The sequence below is a fragment of the Onychomys torridus genome, chromosome 11, assembly GCF_903995425.1.
Source record: "Onychomys torridus chromosome 11, mOncTor1.1, whole genome shotgun sequence".
Lineage (NCBI taxonomy): Eukaryota > Metazoa > Chordata > Mammalia > Rodentia > Cricetidae > Onychomys > Onychomys torridus.
The window spans coordinates 30800876-30821245 of record NC_050453.1 but is presented as its reverse complement, the minus strand read 5'-3'; the positions used below and the strand labels follow the sequence as shown (position 1 = coordinate 30821245).

The window sequence follows — 20370 nt, the reverse complement described above, 5'->3', positions numbered from 1 at the left end:
GTTTGAGAAAACACAGAAGATATAAAGTCCAATTAGGAAGAACTTCACAGGTGAACTGCTTAGACTAATGGGCAGAGTGTGAATGGGAAGAAAAGCTGAATAGCAGGACTATCTTGTGAATTTTGTGACAGTTCAATAAGGAAAAATTGATAAACAGGAAGGACTTAAAGTTTGCTCCAAATTCCTTTCTTGATAGATTGAAAAAATAGTTATAACTTTAATAGAAATAGTGTAGTTGGTGTGAGTGGGTGGGACCATAAAACATCTTTGCAATGTCTCTCTGCAGTATATGTTCCATATAGAGTATCAGCATGACGTTTTACACATAAAGGTCAGTCAATATTACATGAACTCATTGGGAGAAGGGGTGGCTAATAATATGGGACTAGAAGATAGTAAATGAGGAACAGGGTAAAGGAGAGGCTAGCTCAAAGCCTAGCAAGTGGCTTGCTACTGCTAAAAAGCAGCTCTTTTTGCTGCAAATTGTCAGCAACTATCTGCCTTAGAAGAAACAATTACTCATGAACTTTGAGTTAAGGTTAATCAATGGACGATTTAGAAGTTCAGAAGTTAGCTTATTTTGATGGAAGTGCGCATTTTCTACGTTTATGATTTAAAATGCCACTTTCAAAGCTGAGTCTAATTCTATCCATTCCAAAGCTGAATCTAATTCTATCCATTCCATATTACAAGAGCATTTCCACCAGCTAGAACTCAGTGCAATCAATGAAGAACCTTTTACATGTTCCAAAGCAGAAGCCCCACTGTAGAGGTTGTTAGCCTGATGTCTATCAGTTAGCTAAAAAAAAAAAAAAAAAAAAAAAAAAAAGTTAACTGGTTACCCTTGTCTTGTTCCGCGCTAAGGACTTTAAATCCCAATTTTGCAGATTGCAATGCCTTTTCCTTTCCCATCCTCCAGGGGGCAGTGACCAGGAATATCACTCCTAACCACAAGCTCCAGGACCAGCCCCAAAGCCTTCCCGAGCTTCTTCCTGGGAGCGGCAAATTAGTCGCGGGAGTCAAGGGCTCAAACTGAGCCTGCGCATACTGCAGCTGTCCCGTGGGCGCATGCGCCTTGCGGAGAGCCGAGCCCTGACGGCTCTGGGCGGGTCTGGGCTGCTCCAGTGTCTGGGGGCCCAGGAGCTGTGGGAGGAGCCGGCGGCCTCACCGTGGTAACCGCAGCGCTGCCGCCGCCCCGCCTTGCAGGCCTCGGGACTGTCACTGCCTTGGCTGTGAGGGTACTTTGGCCGGGTCCCCGGAAGTAACCCCCCCAGACTCTCAGACACCCCCATCCTCCCCACGCCGCTACCGCCGCCGCCATGCAAGGCGAGGACGCCAGATACCTCAAAAGGTGACGACCCGGGCCCCGCCCTGAACTGGTCCTCAGGTGTTTCCCTGCTGACCCTGGGTTGTCACTGGGCAAGGCTAGATGGAAGGGTGGGATGCAGGGAAGGAAGGGGAAAATGATGGGTGGAATAAAGGACGGGGCCCTGCGGGGGCGCGAGGTCCTTAATCCACCTTGGCTTGGCGGGGCCCTGACAGCATCAGATGGTTTCCTTGCTACCTTAATATATATCCGCAATGATTGGCAGGTTGGGCAAGGTAAACCCCATATTTCGTTTTTGGTTTTTTCTTCCCGCCCCACTCTCCTGGTTTTCTCAATAGATAAATCCTATGGGAACTTGGAAATGAATTGTGTCACATCACCAATTTGTGTTCAGTTTGAAATTCACAAATCATGGGGGCTTTGAAATAAAAGTGGACGTGGTGGTTTTTACTTCATGCAAAAACTGGATTGAAATGTTCAGCCAGCTGTTCTTGGTCCATTTCACCCGCTTGATTCTCATATTCACAATATAATTTCTGTAAGAAGTGCATTGTTATCAAGACCTTGGCATGAAAGAGCTTACCATTTTCTATCTTAAGTATGTGTGATATCAGCTACTCCAAAGAAAAATGAAAATTTGTTGAGATTCCTTGACTTCTGCCAAAGATACAGGCACCCATGGTTAAAAATAACACCTCTCACTGGACCAAGAGTGAGCAAGCAATGAACAAATTAAAGAAAATGCTAATTTGGAGTCTATATTTTTAGTTAAAGCTTTGTTGCTGATTCACTACAAAAAGCACGTACTTTTTTTTTTTTTTTTTGGACATAATTCATCTGACAATGAGAGACAGTACTTTCCGAGAGACACAAGGACAAAATATGAGATACTTTTGAAAGAGAAAACATGCATGTTAGGTGTTTTAATTTAGTTTAAGTCCTAATATATTTGATGAGTATATTTTTCCCTTGCTTGGTAGGGTTCTCGCTGTCACAGAAATAGCTTAACACATTAGTGGACTCTTAAACATAGTCAAACAATTATAAGATAAAACAACTATACAGCCTTTGCAAGGCAGGGGAACATAGGCCTTTGTCTTTTTCATTTTATTCGCTTATTGAAAATAGCAAATTAAAAGACTTTGAGTAGAGATTTGTAAGTGGAATATGTAATCATAACAAATATTCAATGAGTCAGTACTTCTTTTCCCACATAGTTTGACTAACAACACGCACACATGTACATTTACCCACACACCTCAACGCATATACACACACACAATTTTGGTGAAATACATTGAATTTTCTAATTTCAATTTGAAACCTGAGGTTATTTTAGAGAAAGTGCTGCTGTTGTACCATTTGCTGGTTTTCATCTAATAACTGAGTCAGGTGTGGTTTCACTCAGGGTCGTTGTACTAGTGTGGACGCTCTTTTCAAGCCACATCACTTAGAAAACAATAAATATAACTGATATAATCACTGTGATGTTTTAGAGTCAGAATCTGGAAAAAGGTTGAAAGTGCATTGTTTGGTTTTATCTAATTTTGACAAAATAAACTTTGCATTACCTTCAGATTATGTATATGTACACACATGTATAAGAGAATTGATTATCATATATAAATGATATACAGATCTAATAGAAAAGGCAGAAACTTGATGGATATAAGTATGCTTTGTTCAATTTTTTTCACATTGTATAATTATGTTCCACTTATACTGTGCATTAACATATATTCCTTTTTAGTAATGGAATAATGTTTCATTGCAGGGGTATATTATAATCTGATTATTCATGATGAAGTGCGGATATATTTTTAGGTGGTTTTTGCCTATTGCCTATTGGGAATTAAGTTGCTATCATCATGACAGGATTTTGTTTGAACACTTCTCTTCAGTCATCTGGTATATTCATAAGCTTGGGATTGTAGGAACATGGAGGAATTCTATGTTGGACTCACTGAAGAGCCAGAAAATAGCTCTCCCTCAGTGTCTGTACCTCTTATGTTCCCTCTTACGTACGTAGACTCCAATTTCTCCACACTTTACCGATGCCTGATACCTTCTCCTTTGTGTTGTTTGAGCGTGTGCTCTGTAACTATAGTTATTCTAGGGGGTAAAGCGGTGTCTTACTATGACTTTGATTTGCATTTCCCTAATTGCTAAGTAAGTTGAGCTTCTTTTATCTGCTCCTTGGTCATTTGTCTTTCTCTTTTAGGAAAAAGTTGGTTTGAACCATATTCTCAATACTAGGCCTTATTAGATACACAGTTTGCAAATATTTGTTCCAGTCTTGGTTGTGTTTTTACTGTGTTGAATATGTCAGTAGTGTCAACAATTTTAATTTGTTGAAGTCTAATTTATTAATAGTTACTGTTGCTTTTGCAAACATATTTAGAAACCATTGCTGAATTCGAGACCATGAAGCTTCTTCCCTTATGTTTTATAGTTTTAGCTCTTATATGTTTGTCTTTTATGCACTTGAGTTATTGTATATTGTGCTTAAGAATATCAATTTTAGCATCATTTGTCAAAGAGATTGTTCTTTCTCTCCATTGATATCTTGAGCATCTTTTTTAAGAATTGACTGTAAATGTTGTAAACACAGGAGTTTATTTCTGCACTGTCAGACCTAATCAACAGATATACTAATATGTATGTCTCCTTGTACAAGTAACTTCATGCTTAAATTAGGGAGCTAATACATTGAGAAGTGTGAGTCCTACAACTTTGTTGCTCTTTATCATGATTGTTAATATTTAGGGTCTTTTGTTTCCCTTTGAAATTTAGTGTTGTCTTTTCCTTCTCTGAAAATATGGCTGTCAGGAACTTAATAGGGGTTCTATTGACTCCATGAATCATCCAAGGAAAATACTACCATCTAAATAATAAGTTATCCAGTCCTTGAACATAGGATGGCTTTCCTTTTTTTATTTCTTATTAATTTCTGCAACTTTTAAGTGCTTTAAGTGTTAAGCCTCCCTCCATTTATTTGTGAGTGATTTGTTCTATTTGATGTCATGAGAAATTGAATTTTTTAAATTTAGCCTTTAAATTTTTAATTACTAGCAATGAAAATACAATTTACTTTTAAACATACATGTTTATTATGTATGTTTATTAACTTAAAATTTTTTGTGTAGTTTTTAGAATATAAAAAAATAGTATCATTACAGATGGACATAATTTATTTCTTACTTTCAAATCTGGATGCCTTTTTACTTCTTTGCTTAGGTCTCCTTGCTTAGGTTCAAGTAAATGGGACTATGGAATAGAAATGGTGAAATTGGACATTGTCTTGTTTGTCATCTTAGAGAAAAATAGTTGTTTCTCATCAAGTATGACTTTAACTGTAGAATTTTCATTCATGCCTTGTATCATTTGGAGGAGGTTTTACTTTATTCCTTAACAATTTATGAATGAAGAGTTAGTTTTTATAAAATGGGTTTTCTGTATCAGTTGATATAATCATTTACTGTTTTTCTTCATTTTATTAATATGCTGAATAATGTGGATAATATCACATGACCTGTGTAGTCTTTTAATGTGCTGCTAGATTCTGTTGGCTAGCACTCTGTGAATATTTCCGAATGTATTCCTCAAGAATATTAGTCTATAGGCTTTTGTAGTGTCTTTGCCCAACTTTGGAATATAGCAATTTGTAAAGTGTTTTCTCTCCCCCTCTATGTTTTGGAGGAGCTTGCTAAGTAGTTATTCTTTTTATTTATTATTTTATTTTTTAATTTTAAGACATCAGTAATAATGTCCTATTTTCTGATTCTAGTAATTAGAGTCTTCTTTCTTATTCAATCTAACAACATTTTGATGATTTTTTTGAACTTTTTAAAGATGTTTTTATTTTTCGACATTAAATATATCATTTCTCCCCTCCTGTTCATCTTTCCACTCCCTTCCAAGTACCTTCTCATGTACCTCATGAGAAGGCCTCTCCTTCTTTGATGTTGATGTATGGTTTCAGGCCTGACTTAGTATTGGATAACCAATTAGGGCTCCTCCTGGAAAACTATCTCTGCAGCTCCCAGCATTCCTCAGTCTCTGGATGAAGCCTCTCTGATGATGATTGGGCTAGGTACCAATCTGGTCACAGGAAATGGTCAGTTTAGGCTATGTACCCACTATTGCTAGGAGTCTTGACTGGTCATCCTAGGAGATTCCCTTGGGCCAGGTTTTTACCTGACCCCAAAATGCCCCCCCCTTTCCAGAAGTCTCTTTTAGTAACCTCCCCTCTATTCTCCCTCCCCCAGCCTGATCATTCATGTTCCCATCCCCACCCATCCTCAGTACACTCACAAAAATCTCTTCTATTTCCCCAGGGAGATCTGGGCTTACCCCTATGAACCCTCCTTGTTACGTAGTATCTCTGAGTTTGTGAATTGTAGCATAGTTATCCTTTGTTTTACATCTAATATCCACTTATGAGTGAGTACATGCCATGTTTGTCTTTCTTGGTCTGAGTTACCTCACTCAGGATGATTTTTTTTCTAGCTCCATCCATTTGCTTTCAAATTTCCTGGTGTCCTTAACAGCTGAGTAATACTCCGTTGTGTAAATGTACCACATTTTCTTTATCCATTCCTTGGTTGAGGGACATCTAGGTTGTTTTCAGGTTCTGACTATTACAGATAAAGCTGCTATGAAGATAGGTGAGTATAATTGTGGTATGATTGAGCATCCTTTGAGTGTATGCTTAAGAGTGATATAGCTGGGTCTTGAAGTAGATTTAGTCCCAATTATCTGAGAAACCACACACTGACTTCCAAAGTGGCTATACAAGTTTGCATTCCCACCAGCAACGGAGAAGTGTGCCCTTTGCTCCACAGCCTCGCCAGCATGAGCTGTCACTTGTGTTTTTGATCTCAGCCATTCTGACAAGTGTAGGATGGACTCTCCGAGTCATTTTGATTTGCATTTCTCTGATGGCTAAGGATGCTGAACATCTCCTTGAGTGTTTCCTAGCCATTTGGGATTCTTCTGTTGAGAATTCTAGTTAGATCTGTACCTCATTTTTTAATAGGATTGATTATTTGGTGTGTTGATACCTAATTTCTTGATTTCTTTATATATTTTGGAAATCAGCCCTCTATCAGATATGGGGTTGATGAAGATCTTTTCCCATTCTCTAGACTGCCATTTTGTCCTCTTGACAGTGTTCATTGCCTTACAGAAACTTTTCAATTTCATGAGGTCCCATTTATTAATTGTCAGTCTTAGTGTCTGTGCTATTAGTGTTCTGTTCAAGAAGTTGTCTCCTGTGCCAGTGCGTTCAAGATTACTTCCCATTTTTTCTTCTATTGGGTTCATTGTATCTGGATTTATTTTAAGGACTTCGATCCACTTGGACTTGAGTTTTGTGCAGGCTGATAAATATGGATCTATTTGCATTCTTCTACATGCTGACATCCAGAAATAGATTACATAATGCACTATTAACTTTGAATTTTTTCAGTGCTAATGAGAAAGGAACCACAGCTACAGAAAGACATTCCCCCATCACCAGCCACTTGACTAAAAGTGTTTATCAGCTGTAGGAGTATTCTGGTAGAGTTTTGGGGGTCACTTATATATAAAACTCATATCCAATCCCATATGGGTCTTCCAGGCCCTCTAGCACAAGGTAATGATGAGATTGATAAATTATTGATAGGAAATGTGCTGGAGGCCTCAGAATTTCATTAAAAACATCATGTCAATAATAAAGGTTTAAAAAAGGATTTTTCCATAACCTGGCAACAATCCAAGAAAATGTCCTACTTGTTCCTTTTACAATCAGACTCCACTACCAGCAGGATGTAACCCAAAGAGTATTCAGAGGAATAAAATCTGGCAGATGGATGTGTTTCACTTTACAGAATTTGGAAAGTTGAAATATGTACACCATACTATTGATACTTATTCAGGATTTCAATGGGCAACTGCTTTGAGTTCTGAAAAGGCTGATTCTGTAATCACGCATTTGCTAGAAGTTATGGTCATCATGGGTATACCTGCTGTTTTCGTTTATAATTTCTCTTGTGAGTTATTCTTTGATTTAGTAGTTATGTGGATATGGATTTATTTAATTTTCCATATTTTATGAATGTTTTTCTGTACTGATTCCTAGTTTTATTAATTTATAATTAGAGAACACACACTATGTAATGTTAGTGTTTTCAAATTGATGACTTGTCTAGGTGCATAACGTAAGATCTAATGTTAGAATATCCCATTTACACCTTTTTAGGGGAAGGGCATCTCCTTCGTATGTATTAGGTCTAATTGGCCTATCGTGTTCAATTGCTGTGCTCATAATAACCTACAGAGGCACACCTATTATCCCGAATGATACTGAAGTCTGCCCTCCTGTTCAAGAGCTCTCTGTCCTGTCATTTCTTTCACTTTTGCTTTATATGGTTTAGGTCTCTAGTGTCAAGTTCATGTTTGTAACATTCGATCTTGTGGATGTGTTCATCCTCTTCTCACCACAGTAGTGGTTACACTTTGTACCAGCTTGTCATCTAAAGCCACTTTTGTATAATTACTCCTCCCTTCTTTTGTATTGTTTGTATCTTCTTTCCCCATCCTTTAACTTTGAACATGTTCATGTCTTTGGAGCTAAAGTGTCTACCATGTTTACCATATAGACACCATACATACATATATGTATATGCTTCATTTATTAATTATCCATTCTGGAAGACATTGCCTTTTAGCTGAGAATTTAAATTATAAAGCAATTATTTATAATAAAGGACCTATATCTGCTTGAAGAAGCATTCCAGACTAAAGATACACAATGGCATTTTTTGTTTAGCTACATAGTAACCTTTATAAATTTTCTTTACTCCTCATTTGGATTCAGTTTACTCCCTATTTCATTTCCAGCCAAAGGACTCTAATAAATATTTCTCTGTGGCTTCGATTATAATAAATATAAAATATATTTCTGGATAATTTAGTGTCTTTGGGTACAGTTTTCTATACATATATACGAACAAAGCAAAGCAGTGGTGTTACTAAGAAGACAATATTAATAGACATTTTCAGGTAGCTAAAAGATACCAATTTAATCCTAAAATGCTGCAAATAAAAAAATTCCAATAATTTTATCAAATTAAGAATTCAGGTAAAGCATTTGAGAGAGAATCATCTCAGTAGTTAGACATTTCTCACATCATTTTAAATGCTGTGTTCAATCCTATTTGAAAGTTTAGCATTTAAGATAAAATAATTCATCTCATAAGTATAATAGAAATTTTCCTGAGGTACATCCATTGTGAAAACAGTTTTAGGGGCTAGATAGTTGGCTCACCAGTTAAGAGTTCTTAATGCTCTTGCAGAGAGCTCCAGCTGAGTTCTCAGCACCCACATTGTAGCTCAGAACCAACCCTCATTCCCATTAGAGGGGACCTGATATTCTCTTCCGCTTGCCGCAGGTTTTAGACACATACATAGACATGTACAAACACCCATACATATAAAATATAAGTAAACCTTCTGACAAAAAAAGAAGCCCAGGCTTGCATGGAGTCAGAGCAGAATTTAACTCAAAGAGGATTTACAATCAATCCTTCTTAAATTATTCAAGCTAGTGCTACTGTAATATCCAAACTAGTTAAAGACACAGCAGCAACAATAAAAAGACAACTATAGGCCAACATCCCCAGTGAACATAGGTTCAAAATCCTCATTAAAAAACTTATAAATTTAATATGGGCATATAGCCAAAAGATTATATACCATGACCAAGATGGCTTTATCCCAGAGAAGCAGGAATGGTTCAACATGAATTAATATAAATGAACTTAAATATCACGTTTATCTCAATAGATGAAGAAAAGGCTTTCAATGAAATCTGGCATGGCTTTTTGATGAAATACTTAGAGAAAGGACTAGAGAGACCATACCTCAGGATAACAAAAACTATGTCTGAGAAGCCTACAGCCAGCAGCATCCAAAATAGAGAAAAACTTGGAGCAGCCAAACTGAAATCAGGAATGAGACAGGACTGTCCACTATCCCCACCTCTGTTCAATACACTGCTCCGTGCAAGAAAAGAAAAGGAAAGGATACAAGTAGGGAAAAAAGAAGTCAAGCTATCATTACTTGCTGATGATACAATAGTATACATAAGAGACCCCAGAAATTTCACCAGAAATAGTCTGGAAACAGTCAACAATCTCAGCAAAGTGGCAGGACAAAGAATCTGCTTGCAAATATTCTTATGGGAATTCTGTCACCAGTCCGCTAGGCAATTGAGAGGGGTTTTTTTGTTTAAGACGTGGTCTTTTCAAGGGAGGAGTGAGCAAGGGTAGATGTAAGCAGTGGCTTGTGACTCAGGTTACCCATTTGTTCTTTAATATTTATTCATGGATTTTGTTTATTAATAAACAGTAAGGAAATCATTTATCAGAAAACAATAGCTCTTCTATACACCAACAACAAAAATACAAAGAAAGAAATCATGGACACACTCCCATTCACAGTAGCCCTAAAGAAAAGAAAATATCTAGGAATGAACATAACCAGCAAGGTGAAGGACTTTACAATGAAAACTTTAAATCTCTGAGAAAGAGGTTGAGAAAGACACTAGAAAATGAATGGATATCCCGTGCTCATGGATTGGTGCAATTAGTATTGTGAAAATGACTACAATACCCAAAGCTGTTTACAGAATCAGTGCAATCCCAATCAAAATTCCTTATCATTCTGCACAAAAAATAGAAAAACAAAAACTATACTAAAATTCATTTCAAACATGAAAAACCCTGGATAACCAAAGCAAAATTTAGCAAAAAGTACAGTGCTTAAGGGATTACTATTAGAGATTTCAAGATATAGTACAGAGCCATCTAATAAAAACTACATGGTACCAGCACAAAAGCAGACATGTAGTTAAATAGAACAAAATAGAAGACCCAAACATGAGTACACGCCAAGTTACTATAACTGTCTCATATTTGAAAAAAAAAATGCCAAAATCACACACTGGAGAAAAGTAGAATCTTCAATAAGGGATGCCAGAAAAACTGGATGTCCACATGTATAAGAATGAAATTAGATGCATATCTATCACCTTGAGCAAAAACTAATTTCAAATGGATCAGAGGCCTAAATATGAAACCTGGAACACTGAAAATGCTGGAATAAAACATAGACAGTTATATATATATATATAATGAGTGTAGAAAAGAACTTTCTGAATATGATTCTACTTATCCGGTATTAATTACCTTACAATTGACAAGTGGGGCTTCACAACTAAAGTAGTTGAAGAGATGCTCACAGAATGGGAGAGAGAGAATCTTTGCTAGTTATCCATATGATTAACTATGATCAGTATCAGAATACATGGAGAAATAAAAAACTTAAGAAGAAAATAAATGACTTATTCAAAAAATGGGCTATGGATTTGAACACAGAGATTTTAGAAGAAGAAATAAAAATGACCAAGAAATAGCTCCCAAAAAAGTATTCATTATCCCCCAAAATTAGGGGAATGCAAGCCAAGACTGTGATAAAGAGTTCATTTTAGTTGGAGTCATCCTCTGCAAAGACATTCTAATTATAAATGTTTCACTTGATTTTATACATGGTGCTTTGGGTGAATACATGTTTTTTTCAAGGTAACTCTATTCATGAAGGTTCTTTCTGCTGGGCCAGGAAAAATGCACTTGTCCCAGACTCACAGAAAGTGATTAAACAGTCTAGCCCTCATGTTTTAGACATAGAAGCTGTGTGAAAAATATGGATGTTCTGTGAGGTTTTAATCTATTTTTTATGTTTTTGTAGGAAAGTTAAAGGGGGGAATATTGATGTCCATCCATCAGAAAAAGCTCTTATTGTTCAGTATGAAGTGGAAGCTACCATTCTTGGAGAAATGGGGGATCCCATGCTGGGCGAACGAAAAGAATGCCAAAAAATGTGAGTTTTCTTCATTTGTGTACATCTTGAAAAGATGGGACTTTATATAAACTTCATACAAATCTGATATTTTAATCTTCATAGATAATAGTTATGGCATCCTTCTAGACATACTTCATCTTAATCAAGGATTAAATTATATAAATGTGGAATATATTCTAGAGAAAGTAAAATTTTTTAAATGTTAAGTGAAATTAATCACAAAAGTTATGTTTATATGGGACTTTTTTGCTTAATTTGGAAAATTTGAGCATTAGAAAATCCTGTATTCTTCCTTCCCTAGAATTGCTGGGAATGGTGTGATGATGTTCAGATGTTCTCAAATGGGGCACAGGTCTGGAATTAGCCCTTGAAAGCAATCTCGTCCTCTGAAAACGTTAATAATAAGACAAACCCTTTCTTAGATTTCTCCAGATCTCCTAGTGTCCTACTTCTTTTCGTTCTTTGTTTTAAGTGGGTCCCTCAGGAACTGTCCTTTTTTTCATTATTCTGCAGTTTTCCTGATGATTACCTTACCTTCCCCTGTAGTTTTATGGTAATAGAGAAGATTTGGTATCGCTTAGTGTTCTTCCTAAACCCTGTCCCAGCTACACGGTGTTGACCTGGTAACTAGTTAGAATCATTTCTATTTATGCTGCTGGAAGTGAGTGTGCTTGGGCTGTCAGAACACACGTGGTAGTGCTGCTCTGTGAATAATTATTGACTCTGAGTTCTCAAACATCCTGGGGATGGTTTCTCCCCACAAGAAACATTATAAGGTCGTCGGTCACCTTGGCATCTAAGAGGTGGAATTCAAGTACTGTGCATACAGTTGCCTCCTACAAGAAGGCTTACTAAGTCTGAATTTCAGTAATACTATAGTTGAGAAGCCCTGGCTTGTTGACTGTACAAAGAGAAACGGCTTAGTATCTCATTTTACTGTCTTCCCTAGTTTTCTGTTGGGATCAGGAGACAAACACTAATGACTTAATGATAGGTGAATCTCTAGACTGTACAAGATACTGAAGAAAAATATGTGTGTATACTCACCCTGCAGTCAGCTCACACTTTTATTCTCTGTTTTTTTTTTTTTTTCTGTTTGTCATTGCTGACCTGAGATTATATGACTTGAGCACTCATAAAAATCTCTTGAGGATTTATTATTGGATTTCCTAAAGAAAAACTGCCTTTAACTTTAGAATTTCATAACCTGCACTTCAGGAGAGAAAATTAAATTTTAGCTCTAAAGGATACACTCACAAAAGGTGTGTCACATTCACTAGCAAAAGGTGTGTACCAAAAGACACTACCAAAAGGAAAATGTTTTGTTAATTCAGGAGATTTTGTTAATGGTGAAAAAGAGAAAATCTATATAGATTGAGACGGGTATAACATGAACTGTATTAAATTGGAGGAGTCAATGATGACCTAGATCCATAAGCCTGGTATTTCAGCCTCTTGACAGCACTCAGGAGAATAATCTACACCCTTCTCAACAGAGTTCAACTTTCTGAAGATTTCATTTTGAGAAACTGATAGTTATGGCATAGGAATTATACAGATGGCGTTTTGTTAGTTTTTAATAGATGTTGGGTACCTAACAAAAAGTACATATGCTGATTAAAAACAGTTGAGTAACCACAACTGTCATTTTCAAAAAAAGGAAGAAATTCTCCCTTTTCTCCAATCTCCTTTTAATCAGTGTAGGTTTTAGGAGACTATACACTATAACTACAGTAGTTTTAGTTAATACAGGCTGAACTGGATTGCTAATGTATATGGTGCTAGAAAATAGACCCAGAAGAGATTTAAAATTCTGTGTGTATTAAAACAGACAAGAATCACTTCACACCTTTTATAATGCCTAAGGCCCATAACAATGGCAACAGCAGATGCTGGTAGGAATGTTGTGACAGGAATTCTCAGTCACATCTTATGATAATGTGGAAATGTATGCTGTCCCATTAAAATGGCATCCATTTTATATTATCTAAACACAGGCTCACATAATATCCAGGATTCATGTTTTTAGATACTTAATCAAATGTGTTATAAACTTATGTCTACTTAAAACATGTATATTCATGGAAACTTTATCCAAATTAGCCAATAATTGAAAGCAATCAAAATATTACTTAATAGTGAGTGGATCAACTTTGGTACCTCCATATCATAAAGCATTATCCAGAATGGAAAGAAATGAATTATCAAGCACAAAAAGACATGGAGGGATCCTACATGTATACTGATAAGCAAAAGAAGTCAGTCTGGAAAATCTATATACTAATCAATTCCAACTGTCTGACATTATGGAGGAGAGAAAACTATAATAAAGAAGTTAGAAATTGCCATGGACAAAAGATAGGACATTTTTAGAGTAATCAAACCTTTATGTATGACACTATAGTGATTGACACATAGTTTATAAAAATTCATAGAACACAGAATGAATGCTGAGCTAAGCTATGGCCCTCAGTTATATTAGATGTATCAGTGTTAGTTCCTAGCTGATATTATGGCTCACTCTTTGCATTCTTTGAGTTTTGATAAAGATAATATGGCACAGGAGGCAAAATGCTAGTCATAGAAGAGGCACACAAGAGAGACCGGGAGAGAAGTAAGTTTGTAATTTCTGTATTTGTGAACACTTTTTTCTAGAAAATTAATCTACTCTAAAAACCTAATACAAATTTAGGGATATGTTTATTGAGTTTCACTTTGGTTTTGTTCAGGATAGTGTCCCACTGTATAACCCAGGCTGGCTTTGAGCTCATGGTTCTTCGTCTTAAGTTTTCCTGCCAAGTGCTGGAATTGGGTTTTCCCATCATGCCCAGCTACTGATGTAGTTTCTCCTGTGCCTCTTCTCAATCAGATTTACTGACAAACAAATTTTCTGAGCTCTTTGTTAAAATTAAATATAGAGATATCTTTGTGGATATTTTTATGGACCATCCTTTATGTCTGCCTTATGATGTTCAGCTAAAACTATCCAAAATAAAATCAATGATTTTAGACACTTAAAAGTTATCAACAATAAAAATGAATAGATTTAAGACAGAATAAGATAAATGATGTCATTATAGCAAATTTAAGCTGGGAAAGATATCTAAGTCATGCTAGGACTTGATTCAGAAGTCATCTGTGTCTAAATACTGGCTTCACAGATGCTGTGTTCAGAATATTTCTCTGGATTCTTATTTACTTATCCCTGTAGTAGACTGCTATCTTCCTACAAAAATTAGCCATCTTCACAAAGAACTAATTCTATACAGTGGTTACCTGGTCGTTTTCCCCTTCTGAATGTAAGTCTTGCATAGGAGTATTTACTTGACAGTCCTGTTTTTATGTTTTCATAGTTCTCACCCATGCCATGACTCAGTAAGCCAGCCAGTGTGTTCCTCTGCACCATCCTTTCTTCTTAGACTCCTGAGTTCAATTTAAGAGGAAAGAATGCCAGAGTACCTCAGAGTATATAGCACTCTCCCAGCAAGTGCTAGGTCCTGGGTTCTAATCCCAGCATGGCAAGTAAAGAAAAACTGGAAAAATATTGTCATATTTAAGTATAAATGATATCATTTCTGGCAATGTGTATTTCATATTCAGTAATAAATAAAGATTGTGTTTTTACATCAGAAGTTCTGCTTCAAAACAGGACTTCTAGAAATCTTGTCCAGAAACTCTTAAAAGATTTATGTTGCTTTTCGTATCTCTTTGTGCAGTTCACAGAAAATGATTGCCTTGAATTTATAGAAGCCTAATTATATCTAAATCTTTATTTTAATAAGATTGTATGGCCAGATAGGTATAGACACTCACTCTCTCTCTCTCCATATATATATATATAAAATTTATAATCTATAAATTATCTTAAAGTAGTGTTTTTGACTCTATCATGTACGATCTGAATTGGAAATGTGAATGTGCTTACAGCATTCGTCTGAAGAGTCTCAATGCTAACACAGATATAACCTCTCTGGCCCGGAAAGTGGTTGAAGAATGTAAACTCATTCATCCCTCAAAGCTAAATGAGGTAGAACAGCTGTTGTACTATCTACAGAACCGCCGTGATTCATTGTCAGGTAAAGGTAAGAGGAAGGAGTCTGGGATTTAAAATGCTTAACCAAAGGTGTGTGGTTGTAGTCTTCAAAAATATTATAGTTACTTAGTAAATGTATGTGTAATATAGTATAGAATAAAACACATAGTGAAGAAAACTGTATTCATTTTGGTTGTGAGTCCTTACCAGTGTTAGGATCAACAGATGGATTTGGTTCCCACATTGGAGGTTCTATGCTTCTACACACAGTCATCAGACTCTGTTATACTGCATGTGTACATGTACACATTTGTGAAATAAGACAATAAGTCTGTCATAATGATGGGAGACTAATAAAAGGCACATTTAGGACATAGGTTATCTTCTCTGTTCTAATTAGCTTTATGTTTTCTAAATTTCTGAATTATTCATAATTTATAATTTGAGTGAAATATTTATTTCAAATTTTAATATGCATATGATCCATGTCACATGCTTTGGATGACCCTGGGATATTGCTCTCATGAATTTTTCTTAGAAAAGTATCCCGTTTCTTTCATCCTTGTCTTTTATTGTTGTCATCTCCTGTCCTCAATTTCTTCATAAATGAACTGTACCTTAATGTTTTGGAGCTCAGAAGACATTTTCAAATACAAATGAAAACACAGGTAACCAAGAGGATTATTGAATGCTTAGTGATTAGTATACACAGTGTGGAAAAAAAGAACTACAAAAAATGTTCATTATACTTGGACAAAATAATTCAAGTCAATATTATTCTCTTTTTGCACATTAATAGTTGAAGGTATACAATGTTTTTCTGTAAATTGAAACTATACTTGTCTAATGATTCAGTTTTTATTACTTTTTAGACTTTGATAAGCCTCACCCTAACGAGGTGGGAAGAGGACTGTAGTCAATTGGGACACTGTGATTCATCGCTTAAGTGATATCTTCTAATCAAAACTACTGTTACAATAAATTATCTGTTTGAGACAGGATTTAGCTGTTGATGATATGCCCTTATCTCTCATGGATGCTGCCTCTGACAGTGGAAATGGTTAATTCCTTTTAAATTCAGTATTTATTTATGTCTCTTAGGAAGAATAGTCCTTTCTAACATTTTTCTTGTCAACACCATGATTCTCATTTTTTCCATCATTCATACTTCATAGCAATATTTCTTCTTTATTAGCATGTGTTAATTGTATAAAGCCATGGTTTTCATTTTAACAATTGACACATGAATGTGGTGCTCATATTTATTCTAGCATCCTTTCATAGCCCCATATCAGTTCCCTTCTTCTTTCAAAGTAGTCCCCAGTAAGGGTCAAGTTTCCTGTTTATTGCTAACTATACAGTCTTTTTATTTTTTTCTAGTTTACTTACTTTAATGTATGCATTGTTTCTGTTTAAAATATGATAATATACTTTTAAATGAATAGTATGATAAATGGCCCAAAGTTGTGTTCTGTACTTTTGAATGCCTCCTTGGGAATAAATAAGGATTAAGTGGATGTAAATATCAAATATTCATCTTTAGTTTATGTCCTTTACTTCACTTTTCACTCCTGAGACAAAAAATATTTACTCTTGTTTATTTCAGCTTACAATTTAGCTATTATTTCTTACTCTTCATGTGTTAAGTTTAGTTTTCATATTATTCATTTTTGTATTATTTTCTTTGTCTTATTGATTTACCTATTCCCATCTCAAATGAAATATAAGTTTTATCATAGATTTTATTAGTTTATGTTCTCCTTGATAGCATCATTAGAACAAATAGCTGATTTTTACATGGAAATATTTTATGCACTGAAAAAAATTTCATCAAATATTTAGTTTTATACCCCCAGCTTAGGAAGCATTAATCTCAACTACTAATTATTCCCAAACCCTTAAAACCTAATTCTCAGGGTTGTTTTTTTTTTTTAAATCTTTTTTACAGAAAAAAAAGAAAAATCAAGCAAGCCTAAAGATCCACCTCCTTTTGAAGGAATGGAGGTAGGAGCGTATAAATTCTGATCTATTTGACAAAACACTACAGATATCACTTTTGCTTTCAGTAATGCATATGGCCATGTTCAGATGTGGAATTTTAAATGGTTCAGTTTAGAGATACCTAAAAAAGGCAGAAAAATCAGTGGTTAATTGATAAAAACAAAATTGTTGGTAGTACTTTTTAACACATAATTTTAATTTTATTAAAATATGTGGCAAAAATATTCTAAACATTTTGAAATAAGTTTTAAAATATTTAATCTTTTATAGTAGGTAACTGTATTACATTTAAAATATGTTGAGAGACAAATTGTAGAGTTTATGTATGTTCTATTTTACTGTGTTTATAGTTTAATATTAGCATTCTAGTACACAGAGGCCTAAAATTTCCATCTACAAAAAGATGGCTATTATCCATTCTTTGGGAACTATAAGTAATATATTGATCACAAAATGTCATCCTGTTTGTCAGAGCTGCTGAGAACTTCCCACCTGTGTTTCAGATTGACGAAGTAGCCAACATTAATGACATGGATGAGTACATTGAGCTGCTGTACGAAGATATTCCAGACAAGGTGCGGGGTTCTGCCTTGATCCTACAACTGGCTCGAAATCCTGATAACCTGGAAGAACTACTATTAAATGGTGATTTCTCTTTCTAAATATTAAAACTTGAAGAATTGTGTAAAACAAACCTATCCTTGAAGTTTGTACTCAGGTCTTCAATATTTTATGTATACAAATGAACATACACATTTTTCATGTCTTAAATATTTATATTCTGAATTTTCTTTTTTTCTATGTATTAGGAATATTTTCAGTCTATTACTTACCTTCCTTTCCTTCTCTCTTTCCGTGGTAGGTCTATTTTTCCACTCTTTTATTTTCACCCTGCTTGTGTTTTTGAATCTCAAGAGTTTGTTGGAATTAGCATATGACTTGATCACCATACATTCTGTAATCCATTTCTGTTTATTGGTGTGTTTAGTCTATTTAACATTGATGTAATACTCACTAGGTAGGTTTTGGCGTTTATATTTCTATGAATGACCAAACTTTTAACATGTCTATATATTTTTAAATTATGAAAAATTTTATCACGATTCTTAACCTTTTTTTACTCTTCTGTTTCTGTGTTCTTCTATTATTGTTTTCCTTTGCACTAGCTGATTTCTAGTTTGCCATTTTCAGCTAATTTTCTATAATTGTTTTCCTGAGTTATTCTCTTAGTGATGCCCTGACATTATAATTGACAGTTTCAGACAATCTTGTTCAAATTATACTTTAACAGTCCACAGAACTGTTCTCATTTACCCCTTACCCTTTCACTCCTCACTCTTTGTACTGTACTCATACTAATGGTGTATTTCTTGCATATGTATGTGTGGGTATGTGCATATCTGTATGCATGTTCACAAGTGCATGACATAGTTGTTTGTAGAAGTATACACGCTCGTGTGTGTAGAGACCCAGGGCTGATATCAAGAGTCTTGTTCACTTACTATCTGCCTTATTATTTGTCTCTCAGTTGAACCCAGAGCTTGAGGTTATGACCAGTCTCATTAGTTAGCTTGCCCCAGTGATCCACCTTCCACTCTCTGGAGTTGCAGACAGGTGGCTGAGGGGCTGTAGGTGTCAGTTCAGCAGTGATCTGCAAAGAGGTGAGAATGAAAACTCAGTCCAGCTTGGCTTTAGAAACCTGGATCACACCTGGGGAGTCAGATGCCAGGTGGTTCATTGTTGGCATATTTAAAACACAATACCATTTGGACAAAAGTTCCTAGGCAACAATTTATTCCCATTCCAGGTGCACATAAAGCTTAAGATGTGACTAAGTGGAAATTCCTTTACTAAGTACACGTGACCATAAGGGTGGTTTCTGTAGCTAAAAGGTCCAGAATTTAGTGTGGACTCTGGCCTAAATAGAATGGAGGCCCGCAGTACATGTGACATCTCCCCTAAGAATGGGTTCCATTAACTGGGAGCTAAAGATAGTAGTCTAGGGAGGGAAGAGTCTGCGATAAACATTCTGGGTGAGGTCTGCCTCACAAATAGCAAAAAGGTCACCAGGTCGTTAACAATTTCCACACCCAGCCTTCTGGGTGGAAAACAGGTAATTTCTCCCGTGAGGAGAGGCCCTGTGTGTTTAGCGTTACTGGTTCTGTGATGCTCTGTGGGCACAAGGAGCTTTGTGTCCCCACCAGGTGACGACAGGAATTGTCTTGCACCTTCATGTGCCATTCTCGTCTGTGTGCCTCCACGCGTTCTGAGGTAAACCTGTTAACCATCTTGTTGATGACCCTGTGTAGATACATGCTGCTTTTCCCTTCATTCTTTGGTTGTCTTAGCCTTTGTTCTTGCAAGTCTGACCCTGACCATGGCGTGTTAAGTGTTGCTATCATTCAGTGTGGTATATTTGGAGTGTTTACCTTTTTGGTCTTCAGCAAACAGGAAGTTTATAGCTATTATCTCATTAAATGTTCATTTTGCACCTTTATATGCTTCTGGACCTCCGTCAAGTATGTTTCTGTGTTTTGTTCTTCTCCATGTATCTTTGAGGGTCTGTTCATTTTGACTTCCTTCTTTCTTTTTTTTTTCAGATTGACTAATCTAAAATATTTATATTAACTTTTTCTTTGTCATGTCTGCTGCTTAGATGCCCAGTAAATTTTAACTTTAGCTTTTGTACTCTCCAAGTATATATTTCTTGTTTTTGTCTTGTTTTATAATTTGTGTCTCCTTGGTAAAATGTCATTCCTGTCCCCTCACGTACCTGCCTTTAAATCAATAGAAATGGTTTACTTTAATTTTTAGATTTCATTTATTTGTGATTATGTGTGTACATGTGTGCAGGCGTGTGTTTGGAGACCAGAAGAGGGCGTCAGGTGTATGCCTCTATCATTTTTGACCTATTCTTTAAGGCAGTCTCCACCTAAATCTGGGACACGGGTTTTCACCACTGCAGCAAACCTCAGCTGTGCCCCTGCTTCCACCTTCTGGGAGCTGCTGTGTTGAAAGTGTGAGGGATGCCTGGTGGCCTGCCTGGGTGCTGAGATCTGACCACGGTCTTCACGATCGCACAGCGAGTACTCCTAACTGCACA

At 35.9% G+C, this 20370-nt stretch overlaps 1 protein-coding gene across 4 annotated transcripts in view; it reads left to right on the top strand.

The window, feature by feature from the left end:
- The first annotated feature begins 1065 nt into the window (after positions 1-1065).
- Kifap3 (kinesin associated protein 3) overlaps positions 1066-20370 on the top strand; it is a 133598-nt gene continuing 114293 nt past the window's right edge. For 2 of the 4 annotated variants that reach the window (XM_036202184.1, XM_036202186.1), the window contains exons 1-5: positions 1066-1351; positions 11120-11251; positions 15161-15315; positions 17215-17270; positions 17771-17912. In XM_036202184.1, coding sequence (XP_036058077.1) covers positions 1320-1351; positions 11120-11251; positions 15161-15315; positions 17215-17270; positions 17771-17912 — 517 coding nt within the window. In that variant the 5' untranslated portion in view covers positions 1066-1319. The remainder of the gene's footprint in view (positions 1352-11119; positions 11252-15160; positions 15316-17214; positions 17271-17770; positions 17913-20370) is intronic. The other 2 variants (XM_036202187.1, XM_036202185.1) reach the window with 2 other exon arrangements.